Consider the following 14590-nt stretch of genomic DNA (forward strand, 5'->3'; position numbering starts at 1 on the left):
TAGATAACGAAATTAAAATTGAAGAACACTTTCATTAAGAAAAAAACCAAAAACAATTTAAACCAAAAACAAAATTCAACAATATCAGACGACAATAGTATGAACTACTAATGTAGGGATTCAATGTCGTAAAGAAGTACCAGACGATGGTGATTAAGAAATACAGAAAATTATAAAATTCAAATGAAATATATAGTTTGTTAGATGATAATGTCTATAAAATAATAAGTAAAATCTAATGATGATAAAATATTTAATCCGAATTTAAAATAATAAAAAATTAATAAGATAATATAAAATCTAAAAATATATTATCAATAAAAATCAAAATGGTGATAAACAAATTAAAAATGGATTAATCCTGAATATTTTTGAAAAGTGGTTAAATCAAATAAAATATGATATTAATCCATCAGTTTATATTTCAAAATGAGTGAAAAATCTAGCACATTTCTCTCTTGAATCCGTTAGGTCGGAATTTCACAACCGATGTCCCCATTTACAATTGAGACATGGTATAGCAAATACATTGTATCCGAAAAAGTTATTATTCGACCATACTAAGGACAATTTGAAAATTATAAGATTAGATGTGTAGGCATGCTTTTGTGAAAAATCTTATTATTTCTATTTCTTTTTTGACAAAAATCAAAAGATCCCAATTTTGCTATTCCCTCCAATTTCCCAATTAATACTAAATAATGGGCTTAACTAAGTAAATGTGTGCTTAATGATGAAAGCCCAATACTTGGACCAGCAGCAAGATCCAGATTCCGTGTCAGTATAAAACGCTGTGCCAAGCCATGCTAGGGTTTTGGTTATCGGCCGTCGCGGTAGAGCAACCCTTATCGAACTCGAGAAGCAGGGCAAAGAGAGACAACCATGGGTCGTATGCACAGTCGTGGGTTGGTTTCTAATCTCCGATTTTGTTTCTGATTCATTTCGATTTTGTCTGTTGATTTCATTTGTTGAATATGGTTGAAGTTATTCCCAACATTGACTCCATTTTCTCATTTACAGTAAGGGTATTTCAGCCTCTGCATTGCCCTACAAGAGGACGCCGCCAAGTTGGCTCAAGATCTCTTCTACAGATGTAAGTACGCGACGACAAGTTCTGAGTTTTGCTATTAACTTCCAGGATTTTGTTATTTCTTCTATAATAGTCATTTCTTTTCCTATTATAATTTGAACGTAGGTTGAAGATAATATCTGTAAGTTTGCGAAGAAGGGCTTGACCCCTTCTCAAATTGGTGTTATTCTTCGTGATTCTCACGGGATTGCCCAGGTCAAAAGTGTTACTGGGAGCAAAATCTTGCGTATTCTTAAGGCCCATGGTATTCTTCTTTTGCCTGACGCCAAGCATATCCATTAAATTTGTTTAGGTGCATTTTTTCACTGTAGTTTGGGCTTGTACTATCTAGGACTGGCACCTGAGATTCCAGAGGATCTCTATCACTTAATCAAGAAAGCAGTTTCCATTCGTAAGCATTTGGAGAGGAACAGGAAGGATAAGGACTCAAAGTTCAGATTGATTCTTGTGGAGAGCAGAATTCACAGGCTTGCTCGTTACTATAAGAAAACCAAGAAGCTTCCACCAGTTTGGAAATAGTAAGTTTTCTTCGTGCTCTGATAACTTAAATCATGTGGCATATTTGATATGATGATCTATTCGATCAATGTAGTTCATCGTTATGGTTTGTCTTTGAAGCTATCAAATCATTATTTAGTTTCATATTTCAGTATAGCTACTTTCCTTCTTTTAAAGCTTGTGGTATTGAACATGGTCTATGGTGTGAGTTCTTTCTTACCTTTATCCATATGGATCAAGAATCATGTTGGCCATTTGCCAGATGAAATTTTATGTTAAAACATGCTATGGTGCACATTCCATAATTCAAACCCAATACTAACAAGGGAACATATAAGAGAACCATGGAAGATACATTTTGTTTGTGATCCAATGGCAACTACTGTAGAATGGTTGCATGTTTTTGCTGTTTGATAAAAAAAAAATTGGGGCATGAAAATGTTTTTGACATTTTGTAGTGTGTTATTGAATTTAGTGATGATTTTACATACTGGGTTAGTGAAATATTATTCTCACGGCTGTGTATTATTGGATCGTGATGCTTTCGGCCTAATTCTATTGAGTGCGCGTATCCTCTTGTGCATCCGGATTTAGTGCTTTTAGTCTGTGGTGAATGTTGTAACCTGATTTGTAGGTTTAGAAATCCTTTTTACCTGGATCATTTTGCGTAGTTAGTTCTACTATCATTTTACAATGGCACATTTCAGAATTTGGCTGCTTTTCCATTTTAAATGTTATTATGGCCTGTTAGTTTTTTTTTTTTTTTTTTTTTTTTTTTTTTTAAATCTATTTTGGTATCTGAAGTTTACATAGAATTCTGTCCTGTTCGTTGTTTGGCCAAACTTTTGAACGGCATTTCCCATTTTTTTTAGAATCCATAATTGGTGCTTGCTTTCTTCTCTCATGATGCTTATATGTGCGTCCATGATTGATAAGCAGCTGGCCTTATGTTTATTTTTCTCTTGCAGCGAGTCAACAACTGCCAGCACCCTGGTTGCATAATTTTGAGTTGAGTGATTGGTGGCTATACGAGATCCAATCTGTGATCTGCTTCAGTCATTGTGAGGTCAGGTGGATCAGTGAGAGTTGTGACTTTGTTTTTGTTTATGGTATCAGTTTTGACTTCAGTTTTTATTTAGTATGGAATCTGTAGACTTATTTGGCGAGATTTAAAAGCAAATTAGAAAAGATTGCGTTGCCTTGATGGCACATGTTTCCTTTTAATAGTATTACACTTGAACCAAAAGTAATTTTCGTAAGATATGCCTACTGAGTTATTAGTTCAAAATGTAGAATAGAAGCGAAGCCACCACCTTTAACTCTTAACCATCCTTGCGAAGAAAAAGTTGACTTACCCATATTTTCAACTCCATTGTTCACGGTTTTCTTCTGTATTGCTTAAAGAAAATTATGAGTTTAATGAAAATTATGTACTTAATATTGCCTAATTGTCACAAGAATGCCTCCTATATTTGCGTAACAAATGTTTCCAATTCTACAACTTTTTCCCTTTAATTTTGCTATATTTACGCAGTTCGGCACTAGTTCTCCATGAGGCTTTACATCGATCAGCTTTGTTTTTTTTTTTGTTTTTTTTTTTTTTTAATTTTTTTATAACCGTGCACTAAATTGGACAATCAATTTTCTGACGATATTCTCTCTTATAATTAAGGTAGGGGCAAAAGAAAAACGGAAGTGAACATTTAATTGTCAAACATTTTTAATTTCTTCACGTTCTCTCGAAAAATCTGCCTGATTTTATATTATATCGTATCCAAGAACTACACAACCTTGATAAAATGACAAACATGGTAATAGAAATTTACAACAAATGAAGTTCACAAATGTGAAAGGGAAAAAAAATCAAATAAGAATTTGGTGAAACCGTGAAACAAACAAAGAACGAGGGCCAACATTTGCATCAAACCGATCTAGTCCTACCTGTCTGGTATAAATGTTAACAGGTGAGTTGAACCAGCATCCTTCATGCCTAGGATCAAACTTACACATATCATCTGAATATATCGTAGTAATATCTCATCGACTGCCATGAGTAGTTTAGTTTCTCCGTGAGTTGATAAAAGCATCTTGTTACCCACAAAACCAGCTTTAGCATTGTTAAGTAGCTGATTCTCTATACTATGAGATTCTGAACTTTCTGGAGCTGGAGATATTTGACTCTCGGAAGGTGAAGTTTCCCTGCGTTCATTGTCATCCTCGTGTGTGTCATCACCATCTCTTTCGTCTTTCTTCTCACTAGGACCACTGTCGCTACCTCCTTGTGGAGCAACCTGGACCAAATCTGGCCGTGCTTCTACGCCAACACGTCTCAGGTGGAGCTGTCAGAGACAATTTAAAGATGAGATGGGGGTGAATTTGAAAATATAAAAAAATAGTGCAGGGGGTCATATCACCTGAAGATGCAAGTTAACTTCATCGGGGCGTGAAAGAAATGGGAAATCCCCCCCTGTTTTCAAATATGCTCTCCTGGCTCCAGAATATCTTTCATTCAGTTGATCTTTGAGTTGAAGTGGAACCGCACAATAGTCGTTTGTCTTTTGAGGGTCAAGTACCATGTCATGGGGGAAAAACAAGGGAAGAAAGTGAGGTAGAAAACATGCATCTAATCATGATATCATGTTAGATATGGAAACTAAAGCAGCAAGTTTAAGAAGGCATACATCCATTATGGTAATAGACGAATCTGGAAGAAGAAGAGGCCCAACTGACGCATCATCAACGGTTAGGGTCAGCCTTGATGCCAAATCTTCTCTAGAAAGCATTTCCACCTGAACTGATAATATTAAATTCAGGGCTAAAGGGACTAACAATTTGCACAAGTAACATCATCTTTGACTGAGAAAAAGATAAGGCCATTCTCCTAAAGCATGTCATGAAGAGATAATGTACATACAATTCATGTAATACATAATGTTTCCATACGAGTCAGACCAAACTATCTCGGGGATATTGGGAGCTAAAGCTGAGAAGGTTCAACAACGTTTTTTTTTTCTTTTTTTGTAAAGCCCAAAATATCTGTTACCTGCTGCACACTTCAATCAGAATTACTAACATATTGGGAAAAATAAGAACCATCTAGAACTAATCCATTACCAACTGAACTGAGTCAATAGTTTATTAAAGACAGCAAGGATGAGGAACTAAACCTATTATGACATAAGCTTTAAGACATGAGCTGCTGACTTGAGATTATTATACTGTTTTCAAAATCAGAAACAAACCCAACAGCATTAACTTGCTATTATGCAGGTTAAGTGCTAAAAAACAGTCGAGTAGTCTTTATAAATTAATCTAATCAAATACATGATGATAATTAATAACCATGATCCCAGCTAATTAAAAACAAGCTTTCAAACTTCGAAGTACCTGAGAAACAACGAAGTCTACAGAATCTGCAATGAAAGGTTCATGCGGGCCATCACGAATTCCTGTTAAGACATACCTTTTCAGCAAAAAAGAGGGGGCCCAACTCACACTGCATAAAGCAATACCAAAATCCCGCGAGTTAATATTGAAGGAAAATTTTATACTGAAGAACAAAAATTTGGATGACAGAGATCTATGGGAACATGTACAATATTACGGGTACATCAGAAACATGTTATGACATTAAAGGTAAGTCTAACAATTAGTCAATAAAACTGAACATGCTCTGGAGAGAATTTTAAAAAGATGAGGGAGGAGGAAAGGGCGAAGGAGCTAAATATATATTCCAAAGTCGTCATCAATAAATTCATTGTATTAATAAGATATAATATTGCAGCTTGAGAATAAGAAGTGGTCATAGGGAATCTCCTGATACACACAAGGATTTATGTTCCATAAGAAGGGGTGGTGGGGAGGGGTTTATAAAGGAAGATCGTAGCACTGGTTTCCAAACGGTTATAGAGGTCTCCACCCTAATGGCTTTCAGGCAAAAATTAATTAAGAGTATAGAAAATTCCAGATATGATGGAGGTCCACAATGTGATTGGGGTTCAAAAGCTCAGGGATCAGGCTGGTGCTTTTATAGCCTTCTCAGTTAGGAATTGGTAAGACTATTATTCTGGTAATGCAACGAAGACTGATTTTTTAATGGTTCACAAAAGGACAGTCTCCCAGGGCCTATAAGCAGTTCAAAGACAACCCTCCAGCCATTGAGGTGTTGAGTGAAGGGGAAAGAAAATTGGAAGGATCTGCTACCGTAAGACTAATTGAAAAGCTCAGAAGTTGAGTAGACCGTTGGATCCAAGATTCAAAAGTTCCAGCTGAGAGAGAGATTGGAAGATGACTAGAACATAGTCTAGAATCTAGATAGGCATCTTATGAAGTATAGCTTTACTCTTCAACATTCCAGCCACACAATTCTAAAGTATCACAAAATGGAGATAAACTGGAAACAGAAAATGCCCCAAAAGAATCAACTAAAATTATTCCTCTGGATAGCAGCTTTGGAGAAATTAAACACAGCTGAAATACTTGAAAGTTGAAATGGCTATCCTTATCTAGTCAAAATTCCTGTTTGGCAAAGCCTTTGTAGAAAGTCTGAAAGATAAATCCCACCCTTTTTGCCAATGTCCTTGCAAAATTAGTCCTCAGAAGAAGCTTACATTACTTTGTGATTAGTTCCTGTTTTCTGGTAGGTAGAGGGAATGGAGCAATTGCCATATGGCCTTCAGCTTAAAGGAAAATGGGCTTGTGTTCCTGCTACAAAAGCTCTTTAAGAAATATGATTATGGAGGAACCATAGAATTTTCAGGCAAGAAACTAGAGATTGGGAAGAAATTTAGAACTTTGTTAAATTTTGTGGCATCTAAATGATGCCTTCTCTCCAAATGGTTTAAAATCCTAAGAATTTAGGAATGACAATTGGACTGCTTTTGCTCCTCTCCACTTGGGGTTGACCCTCTCTTATAACTTCTATTTTATCAATGGAAAGTCTTTAGTTTCTGATCTTCTATTTCAAGTCCTACTGGACATAATAGGAACTTCTCCAAAATTGCATTTCTAATTTTATAGTAGCAGAGATTATAGCAGTAGACGAAGAATAAATGGGGCATCAATAATTTACACAATCAAAAAAGTTATTCAGCTCATAAATCTGTATTCAGCAAGGAATAAAGCAAATAACTAAATTCAGAAAGAAAAGAAATGGCACCAGGAGCATACATTGGAGACCATGGCATTGCTGCAGAAAAACTTTTAGTCTCAAGAAATGAATTAGATAATATCAAAGATTTAACACGTCTTGGCCGATGTTGAGCAAAAAGTTGTGCTAGAAAGCCCCCAAGTGAAGTGCCATAAAGATGTATCTGTTAAAAGAAGGGCTGTTAAGCTTTAGAAGTCTTTAGTTTGCCAATCATTTCAAAACCATAAATATTATGTGTATGTTGCAGTAATGATTCGTGAACAACACTACAACAGACAGTATCCATTATGCCAAGATTGATTAACAGAAGCTGAAGAAACCTGCTATCATCATAGAAGACTACTATCGGTCTATCACTCTCTCACCAAATCAAATCTATCACAAATAGAATCAGCCAAGAAAGTTACCCTCATGCAAATTTTTGAGAGACTATTAGGATAAGTCAAATCCATTAAATTACATGATATACAAATTCCAGTGATAATCACCTGAAGTTGGTATCACAAAATTTTCCTTTCTCATGCATACCAAAGATCAAAATCTGCTTAACTTCATGGTATTTGGAAATATTTATGTTCTCATAGGTTTATGGCTATGCATCACAAAAAAACCTAAATAGTGGTTGATCTTTGGCAAAATCTTGTTTCTAGATCAACTTATATATAATAACCTCAACAAGTGTGCTGGTTCACACAAAATAAAATGTGAGCCATTTCATGTACAAGAAAATAGAAAAGAGATGAAGAGAAAGGAAAATATAATAACATTATGAGATTGACATAAACAAAATACATACACGATGAACGTCTATAGCATCCAAGAACTTTTCAAATGTTTGAATCCACTCTTGATGATTCCATACACGGGGAATGTCAACAGAAATCACTCGGTAACCCTGTAGGAATAAGAATGATGTCATTCTACAATATTTTCTCAAGATAGTTGAATGTGCAATTTCGGATGTAATGGTAAAAGCATCTTGGATTCACAAGCAAAAACTTTTTTTTCTTTTTAAAGAAAAGCAAAAAGATCTACTTGAAATCTAAAAATTCAACAATGGTATAACCATTTTGGGTAGAACCAATTCCAAATTCGCATGGAGAATGAATTACTTTAGCAAAAAGGCTATCTGGTTAAAAATTAATTGATTTGAGTAAAGGTATCTCGAGTCACGTTATCATAAGCTATAATCTATGCATGTTCACACAACAGAAGAAAGGGTTGACCTTACTCTTTACCTAGCTTTGAAGGAATAGGTGAAGGTCATTCTACGGAAGCTTAACTTAAAATGCCTACAACATTCAAACTAACAAAGAAACAGTACACATTATGAGATAGCCTTTCTATTCATCTCCAAGAGGGAGGGGGAAAAGCGGGACCAATTGCCTTGAACCTTAAGCAACATTTCTAACTCATGCAGACAGTAAGTTTGAAGGACAGCATATAATAAACACCCTGCATAATTAACGTTCTCTGATCTCTCGACAGATCAGCAAAAAAGACTGGAATAGAAGACCACAAATTGATATAGCAATAGAGGACGAGGGAATAGTGAACTAGACTCCCGAACTGATTCAAACACCAAAAATGTGAAAATATGAAGCAGCAGTACCTTCATTGACAAAAACATAATTTGTTTGTAGTAGACATCTGCCGTGCCCGCTATTCCAGGAAGACAGATAAGAGGCGGTACAACTTTGGGGCCAAAATCATAGTATCGCCATTGCTTGGTACCAATCTGCGAGTGTAAACATAATCATCTCAATAAAGAGTCAAAAGAAAGCGGAGAAAGCAATAGTGAAACCTAAAAACGCAAAAGAAAAGAAAATCCTCAGTCCATAAACTTAAACAACTGAAACATATATATCATCTACACATCAGGAAACCTATGTTCATCAATAACTAGGGAGAAAAGCAAAGTTGTGGAGTGAAATCGATAGAACAATTGTGCAATCAGCAAGAGTGAAAACCCTAGGAAATGGAAATCGGAGGAGGAAAAGGATAGAGAAACGTACAGGAATCCGGTGAAGGGGAACCTGAGACTTGAAGTAGATGAAATCGCCGGGCGCCGAGGAGACGCCTTTGATTCCCATATTACACGATCATGTTAGTTTTGATCTGAGATCTCTGTTTGAAAAGGCTCCTCTAAAACCTCCCTGTTCTTTCTTCTCTCCCAGAATTTCTTGGATTTTATTGGAAGGGAAGAATTCGGATTGATGGCTAGCGAAAACCACGTGGCTGGGCCCACTCTTCTAATCCCATCATTCTTAATTCACAACAAAACCCCCCGTTTCCCTTTAACCGCCTCTTTCACTTGCTTTTCCTCCTTTTCTTCTTCTTTATTGAATATTTGTCCACATTCCAAAATTATTATTACTATTCTAAATTTGAGATGCACAACACCACAACGAAAATATAATGTAATAATACTATATAATAAATAAATAAATATAATATATAAAATATATAAAATCAATAAATGACAAAAAGTTAATGAAATAACAAATAATGGATTTCTTCACTTTCTCCAATCTTTTTAGATTGACTATCAATCCGTGTGTCTTCCAAAATCCATCCAATGTTACTATTTATAGGCAATTTGGACCCACCCAATGTTATTATTTATAGGAAATTTGGAGATAGATTACATGACAATAATAGTATGTAATCTTGAAACATATGGACAACACGTGGGATAATGGATAACTGAGACATGACCAATAGACACTAATATTGGGCATCTACGTTACTTCTAATTTAACATATTTATAATACTCCCCCTTAAATGCCCGTTATATATGAAATATACCTCGTTAAAACCGTACTAGGAAAACACCCACTAGAAAAAAAAATCCAAGTGATGGAAAAAGATTACATATTTAATAGAATTTAATACTCAAAGTATGTTTACTTCCCCTTATGGAAACATCACTTGAGATCTCTGAGTTGCTGCATTCCAATGTTGTGCACTAATTTTTCAAAGGTTGCAGTAGGAATGCCTTTGTAAATAAGTCTGCCAGGTTATCTTTCGAACAATACGATGATATCGTCATTTTCATCAAGATCATGAGTGTAAAAAAGCTTCGGTGAAATATGTTTTGTTCTATCTCATTTAATATATCCTCTTTTGATTAGGATATGCATGTTGTATTGCCTTCGTATAATATTGTTGCAAGATTTTTACTAGTTCCACGAATATGTTGAGTCATTTATCTCAGTCATACATATTCTCGACTAGCCTCATGAATTGCAAGAATTTCAGCATGATTTGAGGAAGTGGTTATTATGGTCTGTTTAATTGGTCACCATGATATAACAGTTCCTCCATATGTGAATAGATAACCTTTTTGATATCTAGCTTTGTGTAGATCAGATAAATAGCCAAAATCTGCATAACCAACAAGATCAAAATTCAATTTATTTGAATAAAACAAACCCATAAATCATTCCTCGAAGATAACGGAGTATATGCTTAATTCCGTTCCAATGTCTTTTAGTTGGAGAAGAACTATATCTTACTAATAAATTTACTGAAAATGCAATATCTGGTTGAATGGAAACCATTGACGGTTTCGCAGTGGAAGTGAGGATCGATCCCATTTTTAATTTTTTACAGAATTTCAGAAATTACAGAATAAAAATATACATTATTAAACCAAATTTTTACAACATGCATTTGAGGGAAATTGGGGAGGAAACATATATACCCTTGAAGGCAATTTCTTCACATTTCCTTCGATCTAGATCACGATCTCTTCTCTGATCGAGACACCACTACAAAACGAACCTTCTATATACTCCTTGGGATTGAGAAAGTGTAGGAGCGGTGGGCTCTGCCCTAGATTTGGAAGAGGGAGGAGAGTAAGAGAGGAAGGAGAAGAAGAATTATCTTCTCTGTGATTTTTCTGCAGAGAGATTTTTTTTAGATCCTCAATTGGAGGAGGAAGACCACTGAACTCCCACACACTGCATGTTTTTTTCTTAGAGAAATTAGGAGGAGAAAGTTGTAACTCCCTCCCTTTAATTAAATTAAAAAATAAAAATAATATTTAATTTAATTAAGATTAATATATATATAATAACTACCTTATTATATATACGTACTATATGTTCTATCAAATATAACATATAACCTATAGTTTTATATTGTATCAAATACAATATAACCTATAGTTTTATTTTCTCTCAACCATGCATAATACTTGATATAAATCATATATATACTAAATCTAGTTATATGAATCTCACCCGTATAATTTATATTCAAATCATATTCAAATATTTAATTCCTCTCAACTATTTTATAGTATTTAATATAAATCATATTTATATTAAATTTGATTATATGAATCTAATTCATATAATTAGTATTTGAATCATATTCAAATTCCTCTAAAAAAACTTTATAATATAATGCATCAAATACATTACATTAATTAAATCACATATATAATCAATTCCCTCAATTAATTTGAACATTTCAAATCAATCCAAAATTAATTCTCAATTAAATCCCTGTTTAACTACAAAGGAGACCTTATCGACCCATAGATTGAAGCTCTAATGGTGTTTGGATTATTAATTAAACTCTTTAATTAAATTACCCAACTTCCATTAACTATCAGTCACTCCACTAAAGATCGACAGCTGCACTCTTCACACTACAGATATATTTTTGTGTCCATTGGATATAGCCAATCAATAGTGCAATGACCCTTCACAAATTGCTCGTAAGTACAACTAGGTCAAAATTACCTTTTTTCTCTATAGTTATGTTGGGCATCAATTATTCTTTTAATTGTCATGTGTTGATGGTCATGCGTTAAAAAGAATATGCATTATGCGTTAATTGTGTATGTGATGACCATGCGTCTTGTCACAAGTTTTCTTGCTCTTTCGCCAAGTATAATGAGATCGCAAGTTTCTCATGATAATCCGAGGTCGAACAAGGGGACTTGCAACTAAGTGATGCTTTTAAAGTAATGTGTTTGAGGTGGTGAATAAAAATAAAAAGAAAGAAGCCGATTGCTATGCACTACTCCTACTCCTAGCTAAATAGATTGAGCAATTGAAGTTTGACTATGAGAATTGGTAGAGATGCGACAACTGTTAAAGCATAATAAGATGCATGGAGAAGTAGAGTTGAGGGAAAATTTCACCAAATCATTAAGTTTGGTCGCAAAGGTAATTCCAACTCGCCACACATGCATCGCACACCTCTAGGTAGTCAGCTACATGTTTATATCTCTATAATGCATGGTTGCGTTGAGCATAAGATTATTCCTATCTCTAGGAACACTGGTTACCTTGCTTAGTGAGTTCCACTACTTACCCTCTCGGACAGTTGGTTATAGCTACTCAGCTCATAGACAAGCATTGCGATAGCATCACACTAAGAAAAGAGGATTGACTCACTATACTTGTGCAACACACACCTTTCGGTGGTTTGCTACATACGTCATATCTCTATGTCACATGATTGAGTATGTGATAACTCTTGCAATCTACACTTAATTCATTGCGATGAAAGTAAAAGATGATAAAGAAGAAGAAGATGATGAAAATGGCATTGAAGGAACTAAAGAGATGCATTGATTACAAAGTGTATTAATGTCTTAAGCCAAAATGTAATACAACATAGAGGTAAGAGGAGAGGTGGAGGGCTAGATGTAGGCAATCTATTGCTTCCATCAGATGTGTGTCAAGGTTGCCGGTGGTGCCATGGATGGGCAGTAGAGTAGTCTCTCTCGAGCTCTATCTTTGGCGAAGCTCTGGTCTTTAATCAGAAAGGTTAAGGGAATGAAGAACTCTCAAAGAATTTCTGCTCGTGCTCTCATCTGTGATCACAAGAACCTGCCCAAGGTAAAGTCCTAGATGCTTTTGAATTTGGGCTTCAAGGCTGTATTTATAGAGCTCAAACGTCGACAACTTTGATAATCTCGCTCTGATTAGCCACCATCACTGATGCGGTAGGTAAGAGTGTTAGTGTTGCATCATGGTCAACGATCAAGAAGCACGTCAGAATATTTGTTGTACGATTTCAGAAATCCTGAGGCATGCATTCATATTCATTCCTCATGAAGGATCAACGCATTCTACCCACTCTTTGCGATCATACTTCTATCATGGTTATCACTGTAGTTGCGGTAATGCATGCAACCAACTTTTCTTTATTGACATCAGTGCATATGGTCAACTCCGGCGATAACTACAAAATAGACATTTCGACATAAGATAAGGCATGATATAGGGTTAGTGAGAATTTTTAGTGCTGATCGACGCAAGCTCATTTTTCTACATGAATCCTTAGCAATACTAACACATATTCTGCTCATCAACCCTTATAATTCTAAGTAAAAGGCAGCAATAGCTTGTATTTCTATAAGCTATCAAGTTACATCTAACTCCTTAAGTACCACTAATTCCTCTAATGAACAATAAGTCATAGTCCAACTATGATTAAGTCTCTCTCGGGCTAAGAGAGGGTGTGGCCACATTGTTTAAGTCCCGTAATCAACCTTTAAGGGAGCAATTTATCTACCTGAAATCAGAGAAGGAATGAATTCCATCTTGTGTAGCTGTGCTCCCAGCTCCCTAATCAAATGAATCTCCGAAATGGTAGGCTTATTAAGTTGGCAATCTGGCCACTCTCACCCATACAAATCAAAGGACCGCCTTTATGAGCAGGAGTTCAACACTCATTCAGGATTCAGGTCATCCTGGTGAAATATAAGTCTACTATTAACGGTGTTATATAATGAGACTAACCATTTTGTGGTCCGGTCTTATACAAACTTTTTGTATGGATACCTCCGCTCACATGTCTCCACATGAATGATCAGATCATTTGTAGCACATTAAAACACTTGTCACATCTACAAAGCAGGTTGTATCGTAGTAGTGTCACTAAGATAAGGTACCCAACCTTATCCATCTACTACAGACGTTTAAGTTATTATTTAAACAAGATCCACCTATATATTTTTACATACTTGTTTAAATTACATAAAATAACCTAGGATTGGATTTAGTGCATGCTTATAAAACAACAATTATTTTATTAATAACAAGTTGTTTATACAATGTTTACAAACTACGAGAAAACAAGAGATTTAAGACACCAATCCCAACAATCTCCCAATTGTTCTAAAGCTTAGGGAGCCTAATACACAATACAAATAAAGTACAAAATACAATAAACTAAGGCATACACTATACCCAAGTAACATCTCCCAGTTGCCCTAGACAATATGCTACATATCCCGTAAATCCAGATTTTCTAGATGACCCTCGAACACGTTAGCCGTGAGAGTCTTTGTAAATGTATCAACAACGTTGTGCTCCAAAGAAATCTTCATGATAGTCATGTCACCTCGATGCACAATCTCCCGAATCAAGTGATATTTTCGTTCAATGTGTTTGCTCTTCGATGACTCCTAGGTTCCTTAGGTTCCTTGGATTTTCGAGAGTTCCGATTAGTTTGAAAGTAAGAGTCCGCGTATCCTATAAGGATCAAATCCTTATCTCTATACACAAGAATATAGTCTCTCATTCTTCGAAGATACTTGAGGATTGTTTTGACCGTTGTCCAATGTTCTAATCCTGGATTGATTGATATCGACTGACAATCCCTACTGCATAGCAAATGTCAGGTCTAGTACATAACATGGCATACATAAGGCTACCAACAGTCGATGCATATGGAATTCGTCTCATTTCCTCAACCTCTTGAGGAGTCTTAGGATACTGTTCCTTAAACAATACAATTCCATGCCTGAAAGGTAATAAACCCTTCTTAGAATTGTGCATCGAATATCTGACAAGCATCTTATCAATATACGATGCTTGAGAGA

At 35.3% G+C, this 14590-nt stretch overlaps 2 protein-coding genes across 2 annotated transcripts; one reads left to right on the forward strand and one right to left on the reverse strand.

The window, feature by feature from the left end:
- Window positions 1–764: 764 nt before the first annotated feature.
- LOC120067182 (40S ribosomal protein S13-like) lies at window positions 765–2849 on the forward strand. Its single transcript, XM_039018657.1, has 5 exons — window positions 765–905; window positions 1021–1093; window positions 1196–1334; window positions 1422–1608; window positions 2557–2849. Exons 1-5 carry the CDS (start codon window positions 883–885, stop codon window positions 2588–2590), a joined length of 456 nt encoding a protein of 151 aa, XP_038874585.1. The 5' UTR covers window positions 765–882; the 3' UTR covers window positions 2591–2849.
- Window positions 2850–3322: 473 nt separating this feature from the next.
- Window positions 3323–8929, reverse strand: LOC120067180 (maspardin). The gene is made up of 8 exons (XM_039018656.1): window positions 8753–8929; window positions 8350–8475; window positions 7534–7632; window positions 6758–6900; window positions 4976–5084; window positions 4270–4377; window positions 4003–4143; window positions 3323–3927 (listed from the first exon to the last, which is right to left on the reverse strand). Exons 1-8 carry the CDS (start codon window positions 8828–8830, stop codon window positions 3526–3528), a joined length of 1206 nt encoding a protein of 401 aa, XP_038874584.1. The 5' UTR covers window positions 8831–8929; the 3' UTR covers window positions 3323–3525.
- Between the last annotated feature and the right edge of the window lie 5661 nt (window positions 8930–14590).

Source organism: Benincasa hispida, chromosome 12 (assembly GCF_009727055.1).
Source record: "Benincasa hispida cultivar B227 chromosome 12, ASM972705v1, whole genome shotgun sequence".
Lineage (NCBI taxonomy): Eukaryota > Viridiplantae > Streptophyta > Magnoliopsida > Cucurbitales > Cucurbitaceae > Benincasa > Benincasa hispida.

What these genes read in the sequence shown, in the direction of transcription:
- LOC120067182 (XM_039018657.1), top strand. Translation starts at nt 883, where the DNA reads ATGGGTCGTATGCACAGTCGTGG. An exon ending in GGTCGTATGCACAGTCGTGG is followed by an intron (nt 906 to 1,020) that starts GTTGGTTTCTAA and finishes TCTCATTTACAG; the next exon opens with TAAGGGTATTTCAGCCTCTG. An exon ending in TCAAGATCTCTTCTACAGAT is followed by an intron (nt 1,094 to 1,195) that starts GTAAGTACGCGA and finishes ATTTGAACGTAG; the next exon opens with GTTGAAGATAATATCTGTAA.
- LOC120067180 (XM_039018656.1), bottom strand. Translation starts at nt 8,830, where the DNA reads ATGGGAATCAAAGGCGTCTCCTCGGCGCCCGGCGATTTCATCTACTTC. An exon ending in ATGCTATAGACGTTCATCGT is followed by an intron (nt 6,901 to 7,533) that starts GTATGTATTTTG and finishes TTCTTTTAACAG; the next exon opens with ATACATCTTTATGGCACTTC. An exon ending in TAGACTTCGTTGTTTCTCAG is followed by an intron (nt 4,378 to 4,975) that starts GTACTTCGAAGT and finishes TTATCAGTTCAG; the next exon opens with GTGGAAATGCTTTCTAGAGA.